Source organism: Mus caroli, unplaced genomic scaffold (assembly GCF_978045245.1).
Source record: "Mus caroli unplaced genomic scaffold, Mus_caroli_1 scaffold_3, whole genome shotgun sequence".
Classification (NCBI taxonomy): Eukaryota; Metazoa; Chordata; class Mammalia; order Rodentia; family Muridae; genus Mus; species Mus caroli.
Window position 1 is genome coordinate 5,104,187 of NW_028227258.1, and position 26,173 is coordinate 5,130,359.

The 26,173-nt window shown below is 43.5% G+C and overlaps 1 protein-coding gene across 1 annotated transcript in view; it reads left to right on the top strand.

The window, feature by feature from the left end:
- Tnni3k (TNNI3 interacting kinase) overlaps positions 1–26,173 on the top strand; it is a 311,536-nt gene that overhangs the window by 282,379 nt on the left and 2,984 nt on the right. The window contains 1 exon segment of the mRNA XM_085835372.1: positions 22,698–22,777. Within this exon segment, the coding sequence (XP_085691498.1) occupies positions 22,698–22,777 (80 nt within the window).

Sequence of the window (26,173 nt, forward strand, 5' to 3'; positions counted from 1 at the left end):
GAAGCAGTTCCAGCCCCAGGTGTCCATGAGACTAAAAGTGTGGCTGCCTCCTTTGCAGAGGCTGTTTCTATATTAATTCACTGACACATCCTTGTGACGTGTGTCTGCAATACCAATGGATACAGTCCATGACAGGAAAGAAATCACTGATGCCTGTGGCATAGGCCTTTACCTAATTCCTGCAGGTGTGCCTGCTGAAACGAGAGTCCAGTATAAAAACAGAAAAGATTTCAGAGGCTCAGAAAGCAATCCCTGAGTACACTGATTTCAAGCAAATGTTTCTCTTCTGTTACATTGATTATTATACAGGGCAACCGGCACATGGCAAAACAAACTACAGAAATATGAGACCAACAGGGATGCTGTCTATTGCTGTCTTTCCCCATCACACATTATGAATGGAAAGTGTGGCTATAGGGTAGTTACTGCCAACTCAGTTTCAGTTTTATGAAAAATTCTTGTTGCTTCTGCATCAGAATGGCAACTTTCCTTTTTAAAATGTGGATACTTCTTAGTTTAGTGACAGCTTAACAAGTGCACATAATTAGTAAGGGCAATTAATTAATGCCTACCTTTATGTTTTAAAATACATTAAAACAAAAATGGAAAGATTAGGAAATGGCGGGGCAGCAGGGGGCTCTAGAATATACCAAAGACCTGGGTGGTAAGAAATGCTCAGGACTCAAAGGGAGGGACCTTAGAAGAAATGCCCAATAGTAGGGAGAGGTAACTTGTAGAAAGACAGGACATCAAGTGGAGGGATGGAGTTGCCATCCCATAGTCAAAAACTCCAACCCAGAATTCTTCCTGTCTAAAAGAACTGCAGGAACATAATTGGAAAAGAGACTGAGGGAAAGGAAGTCCAGTGACTGGCCCAAATTGGGTTCCATCTCAAGGGGAGGCTCCAAGGTCTGACACTATTACTGATGCTGTGATGTGCTTACAGACAGGAGCCTAGCATGACTGCCCTTGAGAGGCCCAACAAGCAGATGACTAAGACAGATGCAGATATTTACAACCAACCAGTAGACTGATATCAGGGATCCCTGTGGTTAGGGAAAGGCTAGGAGAAGTTAAGGAGTAGGGCGACCCCATAGGAAGACCTGCAGTCTCAACTAACCTGGACCCCTGAGATCTTTCAGACACTGAGCCACCAACCAGGCAGCATACGCTAGCTGGTCCAAGACCCCTGACACATATACAGCAGAGGACCAGGGGTTGGGCCTCAGTGAGAGAAGACCCACCTAATCTTCAAGAGACATATTACTCACTATTAAGTTGGACTAGCACCTTTATGTTTAAAACTTTCATGCATCCATCTTCTGTGTGTGTGTGTGTGTCTGTGTGTGTATATGTGTACATGCATACATGTACATGTGTATGCATGTGTGTGCATGTGTGTGCATGTGTGCATGTAAATGTGTGCATGTCTGAATGCATATGTATATGTCAATGGGTATGTGTTTGCATATACATGCACATGTATGCAAGTCTGTCTTTGCTTGTGTCTGTCTTTCTGTATGTGTGAGTGTATGAGTATGTGTCTGTGTGTGAGTGTGTGTATACATGTGTGAGGACAAGAACATGTATGAGGAAGTCTGAAGACATTTGTGGCAGTCACTTCTCTCCTACCATGTGACACTGAACTCAGGTTGTCAGGCTTAGTGATAACGTCTTCACCCCCTGAGCCATTTCTGAGGCACAAGCCAACACCTTCCACTGTAGTTTGTTCAAAACTACAATGAGATCCATTTATATACATTTGGTTAAATAAACAAAAGGAATTACAAAGTTAACAGATTTTGATCATTTATCACAAATATATGCTGATCCACACACACACACACACAAATACAGAGCATTATCTACCAAACACCCCTGGTGTTTTAATGGACTGGTCTTGATAATCTAAATATAGTCCCTTATTTTATATGCTCTGTGTATGACTCATATTTTTCTCATTGAAATAATTAGTTTATTATTATTATGATTGCTTGTAGATGGGAAATGCCACACACACATATGTATTTCCTTACTACTCTAAGACTTTCTTCTCCACGTTCCAGTGCCCTCTGTATGATGGCTGCATGGATGCATGGGCATTTATGTTTAGCACTTTCAAGCTCCTGCTAACTGCTACGTTAGTTCCACAGCAGACACTGGAAATGCCATGGTACCTGAGACATCCTCCAGTCCTAGGGAGACTCGTGGTTTACTGAGGGTGTCAGAGAAGCAAAGAGAAGAGACACGCTGAAACAAGAATCTGATCCTCTCTACCAGTCTAGGAAGGTTAGGGAGAATTAACAAGAGAGGCTGGAGCATTGGGTCAAGGCACCTAGGCAGGAAGCCTTGAGATGTGATTGGAGAAGTGTAGAGCTGGTAGAGAGAGGGCGTGGACCATGGGAGGAGCTGTAGGAGGAGCCGTGGGAGGAGCTGGGGCAGGAGCCCTAGGAGGAACTACAGGAGAGGTTGTGGGAGGAGCCAAAATGGAACTACAGGAGGAGCCAGGGGAAGGGTTAACTTAAGCAGAGGTTTAAATAGAGCAGACCATGCTGCTTTCTACCCAGGAACAAATAGAAAGATAAGAGCTGCTTCCTGCATCCTGCTTCCCTTCTGTTCCCTAAGACCTCACTCTACCCAGGCAAGGAACAAGCACCCATCTGGATGTGACCAAATACAACAAACAACGCTCATCATTGCTCTATGGCATGAGCCAAAGCTCTGGTGACACTTCGTGAATGATCACGTTTTCTCTATAGCTGTGTTAAGATCAGTCCTCATAAATTACAGGTGGGTGTGAGTAATGAAATGCAAGTGACATGTAAGGTACTTGGGTATAGCTGATAGCTACCTTGAACACGACATTATCCCCTGGAATTGAGGGAGCCCGGTGACTCTTGGTCCATCGTCTATGTAGTATTGATAAAAACTGCCTGTTGATAAATATTCCCTTTGAAATTTCAAGGTAAAGGAAATAAAAGGTGCAGCCACCATTTGAAAGAAAGAAAGAAAGAAAGAAAGAAAGAAAGAAAGAAAGAAAGAAAGAAAGAAAGAAAGAGGGAGGGAGGGAGGGAGGGAGGGAGGGAGGGAGGGGGAGGGAGGGAGGGAGGGAGGGAGGGAGGGAGGGAGGAAGGAAGGAAGGAAGGAAGGAAGAAAGAAAGAAAGAAAGAAAGAAAGAAAGAAAGAAAGAAAGAAAGAAAGAAAGAAAGAAAAAGAAAGGAAGGAAGGAAGAAAGGAAGAAAGGAAGGAAGAAAGAAAGAAAGACCTTCCCCAGTTTTTACAGCCTGTTATTTGCTGATTTCCACAGTGGAAGGTGCATGATGAATCAGGGACCTACAGAAATCGCTGTCCAGCACTTTAGCCATATGTCTGCTTCCCAGCATCTCTCGCCCATACAGTCCATCTGCCTTCATCCTTTAGTGCCTAAAATAACACCTGTCAGATGGCAGCTTCTCATCCAGGGCTCACTGAATGCAGGAACGAGCGAGCACCTGCCGCTCACAGCACAACCTCTGTGCAGCTTACCTCGCTGGGAACAGTTCCCTCCTATGGCCTTCATCAAGGTGTATGTTCCCTGCAGTGTGCCTGGCCCCACGAGAACTTCCCACCAAAGTTTCTAACCTCAGAGTGGGGGTGGTGAGTACCTCAAGCAGCCTCTCTGCCTCTGACACAGGTAAAGTGCTTACCGCAGGAAAACCAAGATGCGTTTTGCCACCTCACTAAGATTCCTCATGACACATGAAGAAATCACAGTTGGTACTTTAAAGTTGTTGCTAGCTTTTGGACAAATCCTTCATCAAAGAGTTTTTGTTGTGGGAATCAACAGAAAGCTGCGCTGGCTCTGTGTGCACTGACAAATCTGACAGGCGTGAGATCACAGCAGAGGTGCCTGGGAGGAGGAGCTGCTTGATTGTGAATGCAGGGCCTTCCGATTTGCTCACTCCTTGAGCTGTCACCCTAGGACTCAAATACACTAAGGCCGCATCATTGTTCTCAGTGAATAAAACCCTTTAATCCAGAGAAATAACCACCCAGTCTAGAGCAAGTGCATGCACGATGGAGGCAGGACACTGGCCATTGCTGAGAGCCAACGGATGCTCCTCTGCACATGGGCACAACGAGACCATCCTCACAGTTCCCCACCTGTGTGGTGAGCCATGCGTTCTGCATCTGTCATCTTTTCCTCCCCTCCTCCCTTTCTCTCTCCAGATCTAAGCAAGCCTGCTTTTATCCAGTGCCGTTGTTACTACACCCAGGATGGTTCGCTATTTAACTTCCTGTCAGTTGCCTAACGGATGGAGTCATCCTTTTGTCTCAGAGGCTCCTGTTTAGGGTTTGAAGAGCTAGATTGATGAGCATTACCAGAGAGAAATATTTTTTGAAAAGTAAGCGGAGCTGGTGACATATTACTTCAGAGTTTAGTGAAATTCAGCAAATCTAATTCTACGATCCTGTCAAATGCTCATGTAAAGGACACCTGAAAGCTTATTTCAGATGCATCTGTAAAGACTTCAGGAGCCGCAGACACATCTGCAAAAGCAGGAAGAGTCTCTGACTGACAGCCATTGTTTTATGAAGCAAGTAAATAATCCTCTAGCAAGTAATTAAATAAAGTTATCTTGGTGCAGCAGTGCCCGCCTGCTCTCCCTGGGAAAGGCTGCCAGGCAGTTCATGACAACCGTGTTTTCTCAAAGGTTTCTGGACATTTACATAGACAGACTCACCCAGACACAGCAGAATAGCAGCTTTCTGCATGAGTCATGGAGCAGAGTGCATTTATGACCAGATTATTTTAGTCCTTGTTTATTTTTGCCACCAAGGATGAGATACCAGCTAATAAATGTATTCATTCTGACCGAACGGCCAGGGGCAAATGCTTTAAAGCCTTTCCTTAACGCTCTGCATTTGTCAGAGGTTCATAAGCTGACACACTGGAAGGACCCCATGGCACTTGCAAGCAGTTACTGGTTGTATTTGGACCTGTGCTGAAGTGCTTGCTGTGGAGAGAGTGAACTGATGAACAGGAGGAGCACCAACAGAAGGGCTCATCCTAATAGAGCCACCGCCCTTCTCTTTTCTGTCCATCAGTCATCAGAAATGGAAATCCTGTGTAGATCTGGGCCTTAGTGAAGTTTACACACACTGCAGTCAAATATTCTCAGCTACCTGCCAGGGACATGTTCTATCGTCTATCTATCTTATCTATCTTATCTATCTATCTATCTATCTATCTATCTATCTATCTATCTATCTATCTATCTATCACCTATTAATCTATCCATCATCTATCAATCATCTATCATCTGACTATCATGTTTATCATCTATCTGTCATCTATCACCTGTCTATTATGTATCTATCACCTACCTATCTATGTATGTACCTATCTATCTTTCTTTCCATCTATCATCTATATATCTGTGTGTTGTATGCAACTATGTGTCTATATGTCTACCTATCTGTATATCTCTCTCTCTGTGTCACTCTCTCCAGTGGAAAAGATCAAATCCAGGGCCCTAAACATGCTAGACAAGCACTCTACAACTGAGCCTCGTTCCTTTCTAAGGTTGGAAAGCAGGTCAGAACAGTTAGGAAATAGACCCTAGGTGGTAGAGAGGTAAGTCAAGGGTAACCCTGTCTGTCTAAATCCAGAGCTGTCTTTTCAGGACAGTATAAAAAATTCTGTTTGTAACTTGAGTGAGAAAGTAATTAGTAATGGTGGGTGGTGTACCCTGTTACAAATGAAACAGTCTACCCAAACTAGGCATGGTGTATCCTCTATCTCCACTGTGAACACTACACTTCTCCAGTGCTAGGGACTCTACATTCATATGGTCAGTTGCCCCTTGACCTTTCCCTGGCCAGTTAAGGCAACTTACTTACAGAACTATTCAGGCTCGTTCAAAGTGGCCTTACTCATGGTTAGCATTGTCTGCATATTTGAAGTGGCCCTATTCAAAGCCAGTATGTTCTACCTACATGAAGAGATATTCAGGATCACTATATTCTGCTATATAAAGTGGCCATATTGCCAGTTCTCCAAAATAGAATTGCTTGTAAGTCTACAATAGATACCCTTTCTTCATAAACCTCCGTCAAAATTCAACGAGAGGCCAAGAAGATGATGTTGGCTGCATGTGTCCCCATGAGTAGCAAGAAAACACGATAGCCATTCAAAGACACAACCACAATTGTCTCAGTTCTTTATGGTGGAAATTATTAATAGCCTGCCTCCCCCTCTGCCCCTCATCTGGCAGGCATTACTCATTATCTGTCATAGAAATAGTTTTCCATACCTGTGGGTAATTTTTAATATGTCCTCTATCTGCAGGTATAATTCCTTTTAAGGGGGTTAATAACATTAATCCCATTTTACAGATGGGAATAAAAGATCTGAATTAACCTACTTTCCCAGGTCAGAAAGTAAGTCAAGGCCTCATTAACTTCCATTAGAATTTTCACACAATCCAATTCACACAGAGCTTCTTCCCCCAGGATGCTTAATTACTGTCAAGAATTTTCTGGCATCTACTCCTCACTGACACACATCAAGCACTTGAGCTCACAGGTGAACAAGACACAATGCTAGGGGCACAGGCATGTCCAGGAAGTGGCAAGAGGGTCTGCAGAACAAGCTACAAGAATGGGCTTAAGTGTAAGGACGGGGTCAGTAAGGAGAGTTAGCAGTGTGGGCTATGGGTCAGACTCTGTAGACATAGGCTTTCTGATCATCTGTTCCTCCAGGTTCGCCGGGTTCAATTCCCAGTGGCAACAATGAGCCCTGTTTCACTTATCTAGATGAATCATAAACTTATTCAGGGTGTGTGAAGAGAATTTGAGAGTAGGCTATGACGTGAGAAATTCACATTTGAAATTCAGTTATCTGGAGCTAGAGGTCATGGTTTGTGACAGAGGTAGTAGCTGTCAAAATAAGAAGGGAGTGGAATCTCCCAGAGGCCTCTTGTGGCACAGATTATTGGACCTACCACCTGAGTCTCAGGCCTGGCAGGATGAAGGCTGTAGAACTTGCATTTACAGCCTGCTCACAGGGGATGGAGGCTGTTCATCCAGAAACTACTCCCTGAGAACCAGGAACCAAAGCAACACTATGCATTAAGATCTGACTCATTGGCATAGGTTCAAGCGGGAGCTGAATTAGGTGCAGTGCTGGATGAAGGAGATGAGTCTGGCAGAAACATGTGTAGGTCCTGAGGAAAGATGGCTAACCTAGCAGTGCCTAGCTAGTTCAACAAGAACCAGAAAGAAAATGTACCTTGGGGGATATTGGAGCACTGTGACTAAGAGAGGTAAAAGGAGCTGCTGAATGTCAGGCTTGTGGTTATAGAGACTAGAAGAATGATTAAGCATGAATAGATCTCTACATCTCAGGTATTTCTATCCGCGCTGTTTCTACACCTTCTCCCCACCGTCAGCCTTGCCGCATTCACTCTGATTTTGTTTTATGTTGTTTTGCTGGATTTTTAGTCTCACGTAGCCCAGGCTGTTCTCAAGTCTCCTATACAGGCAAGGGTTACTCTAAACCGAGAGTCTCTTGCTTATACCTCCCAAGTGCTGGGATGACCAATGTAGAGCATGCCTTGTCCTGCTCAAGGAACAAGGAACTCAGGCTCTCACAATTGCAAAGCAAGCCTTTACCAATGGAGCCATCCCCACAGTTTCCCACGTGCTACCATCTCTACAATCCCTTCTTCCCTTCCCCTGTTCCTTCTTTTGCCTAAAAAGTTATTGCTGAAATTCAAGTGTTTTTAAGGCCAAAGGATCAGCAGGATGGACCCAGTATCTGTCCTCACAGTGTGAGTAGGCCATTTCAGAAAAGCATGATGAATTTTATAATAACAGAGCAGAAGCACTGCTGAAGGAATAGATGGCTACTGAGTGAGTCTATGTCTTTGGCTCTTTCTGCTTGAATGTGAAGTGCTTTGATCTCAGAGAATAAGTAAGAATTTCTTTAAAATCCATGCTAGCCTATTCATAATGCCATTTCTGATATGAATAATAACTCCTCCAAAGCCCTAGGTCTGTATCCAGCCGTTGTTAATCTTCCAAGCAGGTGGCTGATACCCTCATAGAACAAAAATAAAATAAAATGAAGGACATATGTATATCAATATCCGCCAGTAATCGAAGACCGCAAATAATTACCATCAGCCTCATTCCCTACCCTTCTCCCTGCAAATCTCCCACGCTGAGATTTGCTGGCCAGTATTTGTTCCTTTTTTTATGAAATCTGTTTCAAGCTCTATTGGAAACTTGATATAGCAGGTGAAGCATTCAGGCCCATGATGAATCAGAGCCAGACACAAATAGATGGCTGGGGACTCAAGAGCTTCAAAGAGAGACAGTCAGGGTGGTTCTGTGCTTGGATCTGCTGCCTCCGCTTGTAGAAGCCAGAATCCAAAGGCGGCAGCTGCTGCAAGCCTGCATAAACAAAGGAAGGAAACTCAGGCCTAGCGTTCCTATGGGAACATGCTACAGCTCCGATTACCAGTCCCCAGATACCACTTCCTTTCACATCCGGGTCTCACATGAAAAGACACTGAGAGGTACGCTTCCAGAGAGGTGGCTGGGGATGTCTGCAGTAGGAGATTTGTGACTTCTCCCTCCACTGTGTATAGATGCATCTTGGAGTGGCTGCATCTCATAGAGTTGCCTGATAGGATCAGCACCATCCACTTCCTATTGGGGTATTGATGGCCCAAGTCTACACTGAAGTTATTCTCCCAGATGCTGAAACAGTGCTCATTTTGCATAAGCCCGTGGCTTTGGGAGAAACTGACTGAAGAGGGAAGGTAGGACTAAGCTCAGACACATCAAATACAAGCCTGCACCATGCAGAGATTGTGAAAACCCACATCCAGAGGTTCAGATGTCTGATTTCCAGACTAGACTCTGAAGACACAGATTAATCATGATTACAAGGATCCCAGGCCTCCCCTACCACCCTTCACAAGGCTTCCTATAGCCTAGCAAACCATAGAGCCTCTCAACAGTGGATCACACTGGAGTTTCCCTCCTGTCTCAACTTAAGACAGGTAATCTCAGGCACGTGGCATGATCCATCCTCGCCACAGTTCCCTCATGGTAAAAATGATTTTAAATACAACACCCTGCCCCATTTCTGCTGGGAAAATTAAGGAATACTAGGTGGAATCAATGTTATGATTTCAAACCGCCTCACACATCATACTTGATCGTATTTGAAGTGTTCGTGAATCCTAAGTATGCACAAAGGCAAGGAGTTCTGCATGTGACTTCTGGGATACATGAGAAATTGCACAAGCCATGGTTCGTTGCAAAGGTCTGGATGAGGTGTGCCTGCTGCATTCAACCAATAAATGTGCCCAAATGGCTCTTAGTGGCAGCAGCCTCATCATGACCATCATGCTTGACCACACATAACTGTGTAGTTTTGTATCCCCCAAGCCTCTAGTGATTTCCTCTACATGAGACATCTTTAAAATACACATTTAAATTTTACATTTGCAGAGCGTCTGTGAAGTGGTGACAGTAATGTCATATTGATGATTACATCTATTGTGATTGTTCCTGCCTGCTTGTGCTAGTTTGGGCAAAACAAGGAAAGAAAGTCCCTGTGGACCTCAGGAGTAGACAGGCCCTTGCTCTATTACTGACTGCTAGAAGACCTTCTGATCCTTATCTCCAAGGACTCCAACTTGCTCTGATAGATGACTGGCTTTTCTGGGTTTGGACCTATCTTTTCTTTTTCAAAAATAATGCAAGAAAATGTGTTAGCAAATGACAACAAAATAGCCCCTGAATGTTGCTCATAAAAGATTTCCACTTGTTTTAGTTTTGTGGCTATGACTATTCCTTAATTCATCTATGTAGCAATAATAATAATAATAATAATAATAATAATAATAACACAACTTATCTAGGGCTTATAATTCCAGGATACTCATGTAACATCAAATATATGAGTCATTGAGCCCCCTACAAAGATTTAATTACAGTATTGAGTGGAATGACGTAAGTTTTAAAATAAATTCTGTGGGTCCTAGGTACAGCTGCATTGGTAGAGTGAGGCTTGTCATGCACAGCACCAAGATTTGATTCTCAGCACCAGAATCCCCAGCCTGGCATGCACCACAATAAATTAGGCGTGTTAATGCAAGGCTGCAACTCCAGCCTTGAGAGGTAGGGGCAGGAAGATCCGGAGTTCAGGTCATCCTTATTTACATAAGGAGTTGGGATCCAGCCTGACATGCCTATGACACTGTCTCAGAAACAGAAAAAGATAAATCTTGACAAGTGAATGAATTAATGAATTGCATAGTATTCTGATACAATGGTAGGAGTAAGAGAGTAGAGAAAGGACTGTGGCTTGTGATTATAGGTAGTGTGGCTGGGAAGACAGCCTGAAGATAGCTGATATTTACAGAGCACCTTGTATGTGTTATGCTATAACCCATGGAAGGTGTGTTATGGTGATGTTTGATGAACACACTCTGTGTCAGGCTTTCTTCTGAGCTCTTTGAATTTATCTCCTCTAGTATAATTTTCACCAAGACAGGTGATCTTATTGTTCTTGTGGTGTGGAGGAGAACAGTGATGTCTGGGAAGGTACCCCATAGACTGTGGAGTTGGTGGAACTGAAAACCCAGTTCAGTCCGAATTGGCACAGTAATCCTAATCTCCTGTTTGACCTACACACAGAAATTATGCTGAGAGAGGAGGCAGGAGAAATGACCAGAAGCTCAGTGCGCCTGAAGTCATTTTGTAAGCATGTGAGCTCCATGCTAGGACCCAAACACCAGGTATGCAGGTGTAGTTGCTGCTCTGAAGGGGTAGGCTTCCTGCTGTGCAAAATATCAAGGCTTCACTATGAAAGTTGCCATCACGATCAAGCTGTGCAAAAGCCACTAAGCACTTCTTGCCAAACCTAGTTATGTTCCCACCAACACAGAAGGCTGGAGCAGTGGTGTATCAACAGGAAATGTCAAGCCCTGGGTTGCCCAGGATCCAAAGAGATGTCACAGAACATCAAACAGGATGGGATTATCAACCCTACACGTCTGCAGAGAACATCAGGAGGACAAGGAGCCTGGCAATACCGTGCTACTCTGTTATCCAGGATCTGACAGCACAGAATGCACAGAGGGAAGAGCAAAGTTCTGCTAGCGTGCGGTAAGGCAGCAGGGCCCAGTGGTTTGGTGTACGTTCACTTAAAACAAAAACAAAAACATACAATGCTTGTAATTTTTAACCTCCCTTAGGGTGTTTCAAATGATTTGTGAAGATCAATGTTCCTCTTGTTCAAAGAGTTTAGGGAGTTTCAAGCCCTTCTCGTTCAGACTGGCCTGTCATAAAGAACAAAGAAACATGGAATTTCTTGCAGAGATCAGAACTTACACAAAGGAACCCAGGGAAATAAACCCAACAAAGACGGATTTCAACTTCCCTCCATCCAGAAGTGAGAGAGATGGACGACTCTGTGCGTGCTTAGCTACTTGCTGGTTTTATCTTTCATTGATAAAATTGGCTTTATGACTTTTATTTATGTATATGTGCAACCGCCCATGGTCTAAAGAAATGGCTGACAGGCTTGGGCTCATATGGCCCTGAGATCAAATTCAAGTTCTATCGCTCATACGCTATAACTCCTTAGAAAATTAGTTAGGCTCGCTAAACATCATCTTTCTCTGTGTAGGGCTGTGGTGGCTTGTGCTCACTGCCAGCTCAATTGGTCAAAATGAGATGCTGGGTGACCATAAAACCCTAAGGAAATATAGTCAATGGGGACAAAAGGAAACACAGAGGCCCTCAGACAGGAAGCCAGGGCAGTAGAGGATAAAATAGTGAACATACAGACACAGAAAGAGAGTGGTACAGAGGAGAGGTAGGCAGAGGCTCAACTAAGGAGATCTTGTCTTCCAGGATGACTGTTGAGTGGTAAAGCAATCAACCACCAGGGATTTTCACCAACAACCTTGCATTGGCTACTTACTAACTTTAAAATAATAATAATAATAATAATCATTGTTACTTTTCTCTCTCTTGTCTCCCCTTCTCTTCACTTCCACTCTTGAGCCTTTTGATGGGGCTGGGCCAGGTCAGCTTCCTCATTAGCAGAGAAGGAAGAGACCTCGAGGATGGTGAGAGAGGTGTCTGCTACTGCCTGGCACACGTAAGACAGAGTTCCCACGTGACACTGAGACTTCTCAGCCAAGGTGCTGGAGCCTAAGTGTGCTGAAGGAGCCACTCTGTAGAGAGAATGCTGACATGGAAATCAGGGCCCAGCTCTGGGCAGGGCATACATGAGAGAAGCAGTGGGAGAAGTGGGCACACACTGGGTATCAGAGCCCAAGAAGGGGATCAGGATAGGAATGCAAGACAACAGGCAGTGGTGGGTCTCCATAGCCTGAGGAGAGATCTGCACAGCCACATGTACCACATGGGGATGTTTGAGCATGAGTGTGGGAAAGAGGATGTGTAAGGGCAGAGCTGGCATGGAAGCTCAGGGAAAAGAGCCTTGCAGTGCCTCGGGGCATAGCTCCATGTTGGGATCTGAGGAGAGTGGGGAGGAATCCACTTAGTGCAGGCCAGGGGACACCAGATCCTAGAAACAAGGAAAGCACCTACATGAGTGTGGGGTATAAGAGCCCAAGGGGGGCGGGAGGCAATGCAGGTGTGTGCAGAAGAAGAGAAGGGTGTGTGCACTTGGCAGCATCGACCAGACGACCAAATGCACAGATGCTGTTGGCAGCCTGGTTCTGAGAATGAAAGGATAAATGTGGAAAAGAAGAGAACTGGAATGGTGGGATGTGAGATGCAAGTGGAAATGGAGATGCCCACTATGACCGTGGGAAGGACACATTCCAAATATCTTCACATGCGTGTTCCTTCACACTGTCTGCTAGAACTGCCTACTAAGGAGAGAGGGCTGGAAACCTGTTGCTTCACTCATGTGGAGCCAACACCAGGACCTGGCCTTATAAATTCTACCACGGGAAAGAAACAAGGGCTTAGAGAAATGACAGATTTCAGGGCTGAGACTTAGAAATTGTTCTGGAGCCAGAGCAATCAAAGAAAAACAACTACTAAATGTAACATATAAATCAAGTCAGATTCTCTTGAGATAGGGACTATTAACAAGATAAGCAGCAAAACCTGAATGAGGGCTGAGACTGCATTCTACAGACAGTTTGGGAGCCAATTCCTAAAACTTAATTCTTGGTTGTTGATGAACTATCTGATTGCCACCTTACTGTTACATTGTTCAGGAAAGGAAAAAAAATCACTAAACTGTTGCTGCAGCCTCTCCTTATCCTTGAGATTGCAGACACTAAGTATCCCCGGTAAACAGAACAAACAGAACACCTAGGTCTTTCCATACATTCCTACCATGCCCTATCCTCAGATGACCCAGATGACCCTGTGCTCCCTGACCCAGAACTCTCTCTGCCCTTTCCATTTTGGTAGGAAGAGCGCACTTCAGGGTACACCTGCATTTCCCTTCCCCAGCTGTTAGAGTCCACATGTAACACATTCATGTCTGTGTCTTTAGGATGTAGCCCAAGCCCTGCCATTGTGCTTTGCTGGGTATTAGCCATGGGTGTGTGTGGCTGGGAGTACACTGGCTTCTAGAGCCAATAGTTTATGAAGCAGAAGTAGCAAGTGATTTAGCTGCTACTTGGTTGAGTGTGAATTAATACTATGTAACTAAAGCATGACTTACTCCTTCCCAGCCTCAGTTTCTTCGCATGTCAAGGGACTCGCTAGGTCACGTTAATGCTGTCTGTAAGGCATCTGGCAGTGACATGTAACCAGTTGACATTCAACAATGTCAGTTTCCCCTTTGTACTTAAGACTCCAACCTACCACAGACAGCGAGGAGTGGGGCATCCTGGGTCAGATTCCTGACTCCTCTATAATATTGATATCTGAATCTGGAAAGGTCTGAAGAGCTCACTTCACATCTCAAGATCCCACGTTGCTTCTTGGAAAATAAGTCCTAGAAAAATGGGGCAGGGGTGGGGGTGGCTTTCGATTTCTGTGCTTGCTGAGGCCTCTGAGGTATAAAATATAATTTTTCCTTTTCTTTTTTGAAATAACAGTGAGTGCAGGAGGTGGGCTTGGAAGCGTTTGCCTTCAAAGAAGTTATCCTTTCAAGAATATTCCTCACTTCAGCAGTTATGGCCTGCCCTGCTTATGTGGTGCTTTGCAGCTCTAACTCAGTCATACCTGCTAAAATTTTGAGATAAACTGAGTGGTTTGGGGGGGCATCGCTGTTGAGCACACTAGTGATTCACTGGCTGTCAAGGTTTTAGTACATACCTTAAGCAGCACTTTCCTTAGTCATAAATCGTTGGCTAATTACTTTTTCCTTTTAAAACGGGGGAGCTGAGTGGGGCCTTGGACATTTGCCTACCGGCTCAAGCAGAGCCCTGACCTGGTTGCTTGCCAAGCCTTTCTGGGATTTCATAGGCTGGGGTGATCTGCCACTGAAAGAAAATTGATGGGTCTGATTTTCCTGCAAGAGAGATTTTGCACTGATCATCGGCTCCGTAAAGATTTCAGCTATTGCCCGTTCTATATAATGGCAGCAATAAATTTGTTTTAATTTGGGACATTCTTAAGCGCAGAATTTGTATATTGACAAATACAAAACAATGCTGTGCAAACAGCCAGGATAAAGTCTTGGATAATAAACAATGTGATTTTAGTAGATAAATTAACCCATAAAAGTATAATTAGACTGTTTCCAAGTGAGGCCGAGGTGCTTGTGATTCTGATAGAAACGCTGCCTTTCCCTTTGTGCGAGAGAGAAAATATGAGCTGCAGGAAAGACGCCACGGAGCAGAGCAAGGCGTTTATCCCTCACGGTAGATCCACTTTAAATAGAACAATTTGTTTCCAGCTAAAGGCCAAAAGGTCCAGCCAACCCACTCAGCCTTTTCCATGGCCAGCACTGATGTTGCAGTACAAACACCTTTATTAGCATTTCAGCTGCAGTTTCTCTGCCTTTTCCTTGACTCAGTTCTTTAGATGGGTGTCAACCAACTAAAATTCTGATAGAATTTATCTATGTGGGCTTCATTTTCAATGAAAGAAATGTCTCCCTACATGGATATATTCCCCTTGGAGAAGCACACAAGGGTCTGCCTGGCCAGGATGTTTATACTAATAGCCTTACATAGGAGCATGGTTTTGACAGATGGCAAAAAGATCCAATAAACCACAAAACAACATTTGCAAAGCTGCAAGGCCCTGGATGGCATTGTCTTATTTGAAGTCCAAATTTCTAATTCTTCCAGAATTCAGGTAGCCCGAGGACATTGTTAGCTCATAAAAGCTAATTGGACCAATTACAATGGAAGAATATTTTGCCCAGAGTGTTTAATCACACCAGTCACCTAATGATTTTTCTTGTTGCTCAATGTAGCTAGCTAGGGCTGTTTACAGGAAGATGAATCCATGTATGCAGCTTACAACATTGCCCAAAGCAGTGGGGAGTCGATCATAATGCTGAATTTTAAAAGATGTGTGTGTGTGTGTGTGTGTGTGTTTAGGTGTATATGTGTGTATTTATGTGAATGTATGTGGTGTGTGCATGTTTGTATGTATGTCTATGTATGTGTGCATGTGTGTATGTATGTATATGTGTTTTGTATATAAATGAATATGTATGGGCATACCTTATTTTTAACATCTCTGCAGGGAGACAGTCACACAAGTGTGGCCATTAAAAAGGAACAGTGTTCAGAAAGTCAAGCAAAGTAAGACATGAGGAAGATGATCCTGTGAGAACCAAGGATGTTTATAATGAGGAATTTAGTGTTCATTTTTACGCACCATATTTCAGTGAGTTCCCAAATGATTAAATAGTGTGGTATATGATGCAGTTAAACAGACTGTAGTTTACTGAGAAAAGTTGGGTTTGAAGATTAGAAGGCATTTTGTTTGAGCTCTCCTTCAGCCTCTTGCCAACCCTGAATGTTGGTGCCCAGCATCTGAACACTATGAGTTGGACTCCCTATCACCACAGTGTAGAGATAAAGTCTGTACTTTCTCTGATGTCATGGGGGCTTTTAGCAAAATGTTACACACTAAGCAACAAAAAGTGTGTGCAGTCTGCAGACCTCAGTAAGCATAGGCAATTGCTGTCATCATTATATCTCTGTGGTTGGACTTAAGTGTTCTGCGGCTTTTATTCCATTCTTACATTAAAGTCATGGACAACAGTATACATTAACCATAACTCATTAAACCACAGTCCCAATGCTGCAGGTGTCACCCAAGAAAGAAGGTAATGAAGACAGAAGGGTTTCTTTTGGGGGCCTATTTGGAATGTCACACAGACAGAAGCACTTAGGGCTCTAAGAAATATTTGGGGAATCCAAAAGAGCCCGGAGCCGAACCTGTGATTCATTTTCCAAACCAGAAAGCAATTGGCAGGCCGTGGTCTGGAAACAACAGCTCTATCTGATTTGGAGGCTCTAAATGGGACCATTTGGACTCACTGTGACACTGTGACACTTACCATGACACCGGCTCATGCTCCAAATCCAGGGAGATGGCAGGAGAGATTCCCAGTCTGTTCAGACAATATTTTCCTTATTTTTTCTTGGACATTGCTTAAGAAACATCTTTTCGGATAAAGACTGTCACTGTTGGTTTTAGGAGACTCCCCACACACACACACTCACCTCTCAAGCACTGTAGCATGAATACTCACAAAATGACCTATACAACCCTTGGTGAAGCCTTTCTGACTTCCCCAGAGCCAGCCTTACACAGCCAGTCTATCAGCCCCAGTGATGGCTTTCTGTGAAATGCCTTCTGCAACACTCTGCTCAGTTTCATCTTGGTGGCATTGTGACTCTTCCTCAGAAATGAGGCACTAAAGGAGATGACCCTCTCAATCAGATAGCATGGCTCAAATGGACTATCCATAAAAAGGCTACAAATACCACACTCTATGTATATCCAGGAACAGTATGGTGTATGTGTGTGTGTGTGTGTGTGTGTGTATGAGTGTGTGAATGTGTATATGAGTGTGTGTGATAGAATGTGTGTGCATATAAGTGTGTATGTATATATATATAGTATGTACATAATGTGTGTGTGAGTGTATATGACAGAGAGAGATTGTGTGTGTAAGAGACTGTGAGAATGTGTATGTGTGTGGCTGTATGTGATAGAATGTTAGTGTGTGAATATAAGTATGTATGTATGTAGTATGTGTACATATGTGTGTGTGCGTGAGAGATTGTGTGTAAATGTGAATGTGTATTGTGTTAGTGTGTGTGACAGAATGTGAGTGTGTGAATATAAGTGTGTATGTATGTATTATGTGTGCATATGTGTGTGAGTGTGTATGGGAGAGAGAGACATAGTGTGTGTGTGATAGAATGTGAGAGTGTGTATATAAGTGTGTATGTATGTAGTATGTGTGTGTACGTGTGTGTGTATGGGAGAGAGAGAGATTGTGTGTGTGTGTGTGTGTGTGTGTGTGTGTGTGTGTGTGTGTGTGTGTGTGTGTAAATAAGATACTCATCCCTGGGTGAGAGTCAGATCAGAGCCCTCAGATAAGAAAGATCAAGATCTGCCTAAATGGAAGTTGGCATCTCACTCAACTTTGTAATATGCTAGGTTCTTATCAGTTCATGCCATCCATGAATCTCTTCTGGAAACACAAGGAACAGAGTAACCAGAGACATTGCCTTCTATGACTTCCAGAGACATCTTTGTACCTGACTACAATAGCTGCCCCAGCTTTGGCTCTCACATATCCTTGGAGAGGGTGATTATAACCCTTTGGGAACTGCTCAATTTGTTTTCAGACTTTTGACTTAATTATTAACAATGCTTAAGGCTCAGCCTAACCCTGTAGTCACCACAAGGGGCTAATGTAGACCCTGTTGCTTCTGAGTGTCCAGCCACATGTCCTTTGACACGAGCCACATGTCCTTTGACCCCTTTCCACTGGCCAAGCAGGAATGAGATTCTGCCTAGCATCTGCTAGAAGCTGAAGTGTGTTCCATCCTGATGGCCTCCCCCTACTCAATCCTAACCACAAAGCAGAGCTATGTAAATTCCAGCTCTTACTCAACTTTGATGGCCTCTAGTAATGTAAGTAGTTTCAAATGGGGTATAGAAACTCTGTCCTGTCTCTCTAAAACATTGCTTAGGACAATGTCCATTCACCCAGAGGCTGAGGCAGTAGGTTCTCTAGCAGCCTCAGGTGAAGAAGCAGGGGGACTTGCCAGGAAGTCCTCTATCTTCACATACTCCTCTGTGATCCATAGCTCTGTGGCCTTACGTATCTCTTGATTTTTTTCAGTTGATAACTTTTGTATGATGTACTTGTCTTTCACATCAATGGCTGCATTCATTTCAGCCAACAGCACTAGCTGTGCCTGTGCAAGCTGCAGAATCCATGGGGACTGTTTAGTTCAAAGTGAAAAGCTGTTCAGTACTATCATGTATTGTATAAGTTCATACAAAACAGCTATAAAACCATCTTGTTCTTATCTTACAAAAGAAAAATTTACCTTACACTCACAAAATATGCATATAGGATTTCCTTGTCACATACACACCCATACACATACACTTACATAAACATATACCCATACATATACATACCCATCACATACCCACATCCATACATAAACATATACCTATACCCATACATACATATATGCATCTACGTACCCATATAGCCATATGCTTACCCTTACCCATACTCAGACATATACATATACTCATATATATATACATATATATATACTCATATATATACCCATACATACATATATATATGTATATATATATACCCATACATATACATGTACCCATATGCATACCCATACATACACGTACACACACACACACACATAAACACACAGTCATTCTTTTAGAATAAGAAGGCTTCCTAGTTTCCATAATGATTGAGTAATGTCCATCATTCAGACACTTGCAAAGTGGAAACAGAGGGTCTAGATTCAAAGTTATGCTCAGTGAGTCAGAGCCCAGCACAGGCTACCTGAGCTCAGAATACAAACAAAATAGAAACAGAAGCCAATGGAACTCGCAGAAGCCAGGGTGTGCCTTACCTGCGATGAGCTCACAGACACAGGCATTGGCTTTGTGGTCGCTGCATCGCTGGACCGGCCATGTTTTTGTAGTCACTACCTCAGCCAAGTCCTGATACCCAAATTAAACTGAAAGCCTGTGAAACCTTGCTGAAGGTCGAGGGTGCATGGGTGTGAAGAGCTAGCTTCGTTGATCAGGGTCTAGTTTCTTCTTTTGTTTGGCCTGAGTATGATTGGCTTCCATCTGTCTGTCATCTGAGAAGAGAGTCCAATGCCAGTGGGTGTGACATCTCCTAGGGAAGGTTAAGTTCCCTGGCATGAACTGCATTCAGACACTGAACACCCAGGGCATCCTGGAGATAGGCTTTTATTCACAGGAAATCAGATAGCCATTTGGTGATAAAGTATTTATTCCCCATTACTGTCTTGTTGCCAAGACTACTGCACAAAGCCCGTTGCTTAAATGGTGCTACAGTCTCAACAAGACCACATTCACATACTGAAACAAGAAATTAAAATTTAGAAAGTAAATCAACAGTCTGTAGCCAGAATTGTGTGCTGTTTACTGTTTACTGTTGATTGAGGTGACTCTGTCATACTTTGAATCAATAGAATTCTCTCTTCAATCATTCCCTTCCTCCGAGAAACCTTCTTTGCAGCTTAAGGAAAAGGAACCTAGCGATGCTGTTATTTTTAAGGCAGTTACGTATGAGCTGATGCTAGCTTTCAGAACTCTGACTTCTCTAAAGCTACGACTTTGAAGCACTTGATTTTATTTAACACTTGATTTCATTTTGATGGTAAAATCTGAAGAAGCCACTGAGAGTCCAACAATATTGAACAGGATCTTGGTCCCATTCTATGTAGCTGAGTTCAATAGTATACAAATACAGGCAATTTTACATCAGAGCAGAATCACAGCAGCACTGTGATTACAGCGTGGAGTACTGAAGGTGTGGGAGAGGCAGAGGCCATCTCCAGGGGTCTTCACAGGGCAGACTGACCTGGAAGGATACCAACCACAAGCAATTTTTACTGACTATTTCCTAAACTCTAGCACGGAAGAGCTTTTAATTCTCACAGTAAACCCCCTAATTCAAGCCTTCTCTGCCTCCCGCTTTGCAGATGCATGACCTAGTCATAAGACAGTTATTGTCACAGAGTAACCAGCAAAAGACACATAATGCTACTCTAGCAGTCCAGCTTAGAATTCCCATCCCTAGGCATAACATATAGAATGCCCTCTCCTAGCTATAACATATAGAATGCTCACTCCTAGCCATTACATACAGAAGTCTCATACTAAACTATAGGATATAGAATGCTCATCCCTTACCATAGCATATAGAATGTCCACTCCTAGTCGTAACAAAGAATGCCCATCTCTAACCATACATATTGAATGTCCATCCCTAGCCACAATATGTAGAATGTCCATTCCCTGCTATAACATATAGAATGTTCACTCCTAGGCATAACATATAGAATGCCCATCCCTAGTCTAAACATATAGAATGCCCACTCTCAGCCATAACACACCCTGCTTCCTCTCAGGGGCAAATGAGACGCCAAATACACATGCAAGCAGGGCGAGCAGTTTAGCCACAGTCATGAGGAACAGAATTCTTGGGACTGTTTCAAAAATCTAATGTCAGTTACTATGGCCAAACTTGTGTTGATGTGGTGCCAGGGGGCCTTGTGAAGAACAGTAGACTCTAAGACTCAAAGAAAGCAAATACAGATGCGTGGAATGCTCAGCCTCTGACCTGTGGGACCCAGGGCAAGTGGGAGCAGGCTGAGCTAAGGATTTTGCTACAGATGTGCCGAGTGGAGTAAGGATTGAGTGGCACGCATCATTTAAGAATTCAATCATTTATTCAATTCTTCAACACTATTGGCTGGGTTCCTTCTATGTGCCAAGGTGACTCTGAGAGTTGAGGGAATGGCAGGGAATAAGAAATTATTTATTGTATTTATTTATTTATGTATTTATGTATTTATTTATTTATTTATTTATTTATTGTTTAATATTATTTAAATATTTATTAATTATTTATTGTACATTAAGATAGAATTGTCAGTGTATACATAAGCAGATAGCAAACAAGTTCCAAAATAAATGATGCCATCATGAAATGGAATGACCACACCAGAAGACAGGCTACTTTGCAATAGCCATCAGAGGAGAAGAGGCTGAGAAAGCAGCGAATGAAATGAAGTTTTCGTGACAGAGGAGCCTGCCATGGGGGAAGGCAAGGCAGATGTTCTGCAAATAAGGATCTGGGTCCTATGGAAGGAGTGCTGGAGGGCAAGTCAGCAATGTGGAGGCTCCAAGTTGGAGCAAGAAGGGCTTGAAGGTCAGAGGCTTCTATGGAGAGCAGCAGAATATGTTGGAGAGGAGGCAGAATCTGCTGAAGGCAGCAGAGCATTTTCACTGTGTCCCAGATGAACTAGGAACCCACTGGGAGGTTTAAGCAGGCAGATGTCTTAACCTGCTTTATATTTTGAAATGAACACCATGGAAAATATGAGAAGAACGTATCGCTCTGTGACAGGGGTGAAAGCCAAGAGACCAATTAGGAGAAGAACTGCCTAAGTCCTGAGCAAAGAGATTCCCTTAATAGACTCGAGATGGGTCGAGCTGGCAGTGTTTGGAGCCAAGCTGAAGAAGCCTTGACTGCAGCGCAGACTGTGGAAGATATTCCAGACTCTGGCTGACATTGGTGTCAGGGACCAAAGCCAAGGAGGTGGCTGGGGATCAGGGCTAGGGAAGGGTGGTTCTGGGCTCCTCAGAGCAGCTCTTCTGAGATTGCAGCTGTGTGGTATGTGCAAGGGCTGGCAGAGGTGATAAGTTGGGGATAGGGGGCGGGGTTGTCTGTACAATCCAGTTGTGAGATCAGTAACTGGGAAGGAAGTCACCTCTTAAACAAACCCAAGTAGAAATTGGGGGAAAGAGGAGGACCAGGGAAATGCATACCTGAGAAACAGATATGTGCAGGCTGTGGGAAGTAGAGTTCTAGATGAATCACATGCCCAGCCTCTGGAGGCCCTTTCCTGGCATTCTGTTGTCTGACTGTGAATTAAGATGGTGGTGCTGCACTGATGCAGAATTAATTAAACTACCGGATGCAAGTGTCCCCACTTACTATCTCAGCCCTGTGGAGGTCCCATTCCATAGAGTGTCCAGAGTATGTCACGTTTATGTAGACCTACTAAGACATTAATGTTCTCAGCTGCCTTTAAGTCAAGATTTAAATATGTGTCACATCTAGGCTCCATACTTTTTGTTTATATCCAACCACTAAAAAAAAACATGCTGAAAATGTTGGGGTCATCTCTTATTGTACAAATATAAAAACTGAGCCTCAGGTAGAGTGTATCCCCAGGTTACACGCTGGCAACCATAGCCAATGAGGAAGAGAACAAGACTCTGCACTTAGTTCTAACTCAGCCCAACAGTTCTGAGCTCATCCTAAACAAGATGTTATAAAGCCGAATCTCGTTGACCTCTCGTTGACATTTCTTGGGATCTATGCTGGGTGACTGAATTTTATGTTTTATGACATTTCATGAGCCCAGCACCCCATATAAAGCTGTGTCTCATTTGTTTTCTAGTGTTGGGACACACACTAATCCAGGCCTGTCTTTGGAGGAAATGAACAGAGGTGCCCAGTATTCAGCTGTTGACAAATATGGTAAGTAACAGACATCAAGGAAATCACTCCTGGGAGGGTGGTGCTCACTCGTGTTGGTAGTGAGGGAGACATTTTTGTATTTGATAATAACCAGAAATGATAGGTAATTTTAAAATGTTATGTAGACTCTAACTCTGATCTTGAAGTCTTTATAACTCTACAGTTATATTCAAGCTTAATAAAGTGTGTCAGACTCTGTGTGAATGTGAGTGTACATGATGTATGTGTGAGAGAATGTGTATGCGTGTGTGTAAGGATGCACAAGTGAAAGTATTGCATGTGAATGTGAGTTCAAGGGTACATGCATGTGTGTATAAGCAGAATGCACAGAATGTACATGAGCGTACGTCTGCATGGGAGTGTACACTGTTTGGAGAGACTGTAAGTGAGTGCAAATCTGTGTTTCATGAAGTCCTAAGAAGATACAAGGTCTTTGTGTAATAATCTCTGGCCCTCCTGGCACTGTAAGTCCTTTACCAGGAAGTTCTCACAGTTGCATGCCCTTGGGAGGGTTATTCACATGAGCTGAGCACAACAGAGTTTAAAGCAACCCATCCCTCCACCCCTTCAAACAGCTGGCAGGGAGGCACAGGAGAGCAGCCTGGGCCAGCCTCACAGGAATGCTCCACGGCAAATTAACACAGCTCTTTGAAATAATTAAAATTTGATTCTGGCCCCTGGAAACCAAGGGAAACACAGAAGCCTTTAACATCAACTGCATTAGGATGTTTGGATAAATTGGGAATTCCTGTAGATAAATATGACATAGTTAACATTTCCTCCTAGAAATATCATATCATCTAACCTTAAATACCACCATCTAAGGGTAGGGCCATGATGTCCTTTATTAGCCTTTAAGTCTGAGAGGATCTATATTAGCTTAAATATTAGTCCAATGATGCACTGTTTCGTGGCCACTTCGTTTTAATGCATGGAAGACTGAACACATCAGTTAAACGCAGCAGCAGATTTGTTTCTAGAGCTATGTTTCAGGAAAGATGGAACTGCCTTCTCTGATTTCAGTGGCTCTACACCATAGAGCACCTACATTACAGGACCCATGCTCTTTGTCCATAACCATGGAAAACCTTGAAGAAACAAAGGGTGTTTACCCCTGATTAGATGTAAGACAGTGAGCACTGGCCATCTTGAGAAACTTAGAGGAAAGGGTTCTGTTCTCCTAGTGTGTGTTAGCATGCAGACCGGTTCCTGCCACTAGCTTTGCAGAGTAGTTGGTAAGTCCAGGATCCTTCTTTCAATAGATAATACTATGTTTTTTCAGTGCTTCACAGCAGCATACAGGGAAGCCTGTGTGCCCTGGGACTGGTAGGAAAGCTTTCCGTGATGGGTTCAACGTGAAGCTGCTCTTTACCCCAAAGATAATTAAAAAAAAAAAAAACTTTTAACAAGTTTTAACAAGTTTTTTTTCACCAAATTTATTTTATTTTATGTGTGCCTTGTTTGCATGCATGTCTATGTACTACATGCAAGTTGGTGCCATGAAGATCAGAACAGGGCATCAGATCCCCTGGAACTGGAGTTTCAGATGTTGTAAACCACTGTGTGGGCACTGGGAACTGAACCTGGGTCACCTGCAAGAGTAGCCAGCTCTCTTACCTGCTAGGCATCTCTCCATCCTCCTGAAGATTTCTTCTTAAAGGCCCAGAGAGCCAGCCAATATTTCAGAATGGATGTAAGACAGGTACATGTCCCTACTCTGAGCTGAGGACTGTTGGCAGTTGGTGAGTCCTGGTAGGTTGGCCATGCTCAGAGAATTCCCCCAAAATGAAGCAGAATAATACTATAGTAATAATGTAAATGTCTGCTTTTCCTCAACATCTCTGTACCAGGCCCAGGTGAATGCATTAGGGTGTTTGGATGGAGTGAGAATTCTTATAAAAAAGAATATATATTTTCTTATATTTTTACTTCCTCCTAAAAATAGCTGTTTGCACACCTGACATTACCCTTTTCTTTCTTTTCTATTTTGATTGTATTTTTTCAGTTTTCTTGTTTCAGGCAGTATTTCTCTATGTATTAGCCTCAAACTCACAGAAATCTTCCATTTCCCAGACTGGCTTTACTTGCATTCCCTACAATAGCAACCTTGTGAACTTTCTTCTTTTAGGTGATTTTTAATGAGAATTTCAAGGGCATTTACAATGTATTGGGATCATATTTATCCCCACTCTCCCTATGCAGATTCTTGCTTCCCCTGTACACACCCTGCTGCTGACTTCAGATCTTTTATTAGTAACATCACGAACCCCTTTAGTGTAGACCATATGTGAAGGGATACAGGGCCATCCATTGGAGGAGCATGGCCAACCTACCAGGACTTACCAACTGCCAATTGTCCTCAGCTCAGAGTAGAGAGTTACATACCTGTCTCCCATCCATTCCGAAATATTGACTGCCTTGACCTCACGCAGGCCCTGTGTGGGTTACCATAGCTACCGTGAGTTCATGTTTGCTGTGCTGGCTAGTTTTATGTCAACTTGAAGTAAGCTAGAGTCATTGGAGAGGAGAGACCCTCAATTGAGAAAATACCTCCATAAGATCAGGCTGTAGGCATTTTCTTAATTAATGATTAATGGGGACGGGCCCAGCCCACTGTCAGTGTTGCCATTCCTGGGCTAATGGTCCTAGGTGCTATAAAAACACAGACTGAGCAAGCCAGTAAGCAGCACCCCTCTATGCCCTCTGCATCAGCTCTTGCCTCTATGTCACTGCCGTGTTTTAGTTCCTGTCCTGACTTCCTTTGATGATTAACAGTGATTTGGAAGTGTAAGCCAAATCAACCCTCACCTCCTTGACTTGTTTTCGGTCATGCTGTTTTATCACCACAGTAGGAACCCTAACTAAGCAAACCAACCACCATGGACGTTCCCTGCCCAGCGGACACTGCCCTGCTGAACTCCTTTGTTTGCACTGTTTGAGCCCTTTCCCATGCTTCTCTCTGAGCCAGGATCCATAGGTTGATCTGTTTGTTCAATCGGCAGAAGTAGAGTATGGAGGTAAAACTGAACATAGAGCTCCTCACACTTAACTCCAGACTGCTCCCCGTAAGTGGTAAAACACAGAGATGTATTCAGTCTCTTCCTGGACTCCGCAGTCAAATTCTAGCTGAGCTGATCTTCAGCTTACTAAGGATCCAAGCCTTATGTGTCTGCCTTGAACCTGGCAAAGGGACATCGGTGTGAAACACTCACCTCAGGGACCTGCTGACTTGGTCACTCATCCCTGAAGGATGAGTGACATCCACTACCCCCTGTGGGAGCCATACTAACTGTCGGGTTTTCACTGGAGTCAGTGCAGTAAGAAGTGAAACCATGTATCCACGGCGCGCTTAGTAAAGCCCTGTTGAAGTCCAGAGTGACACTGCAGTTCATCTGG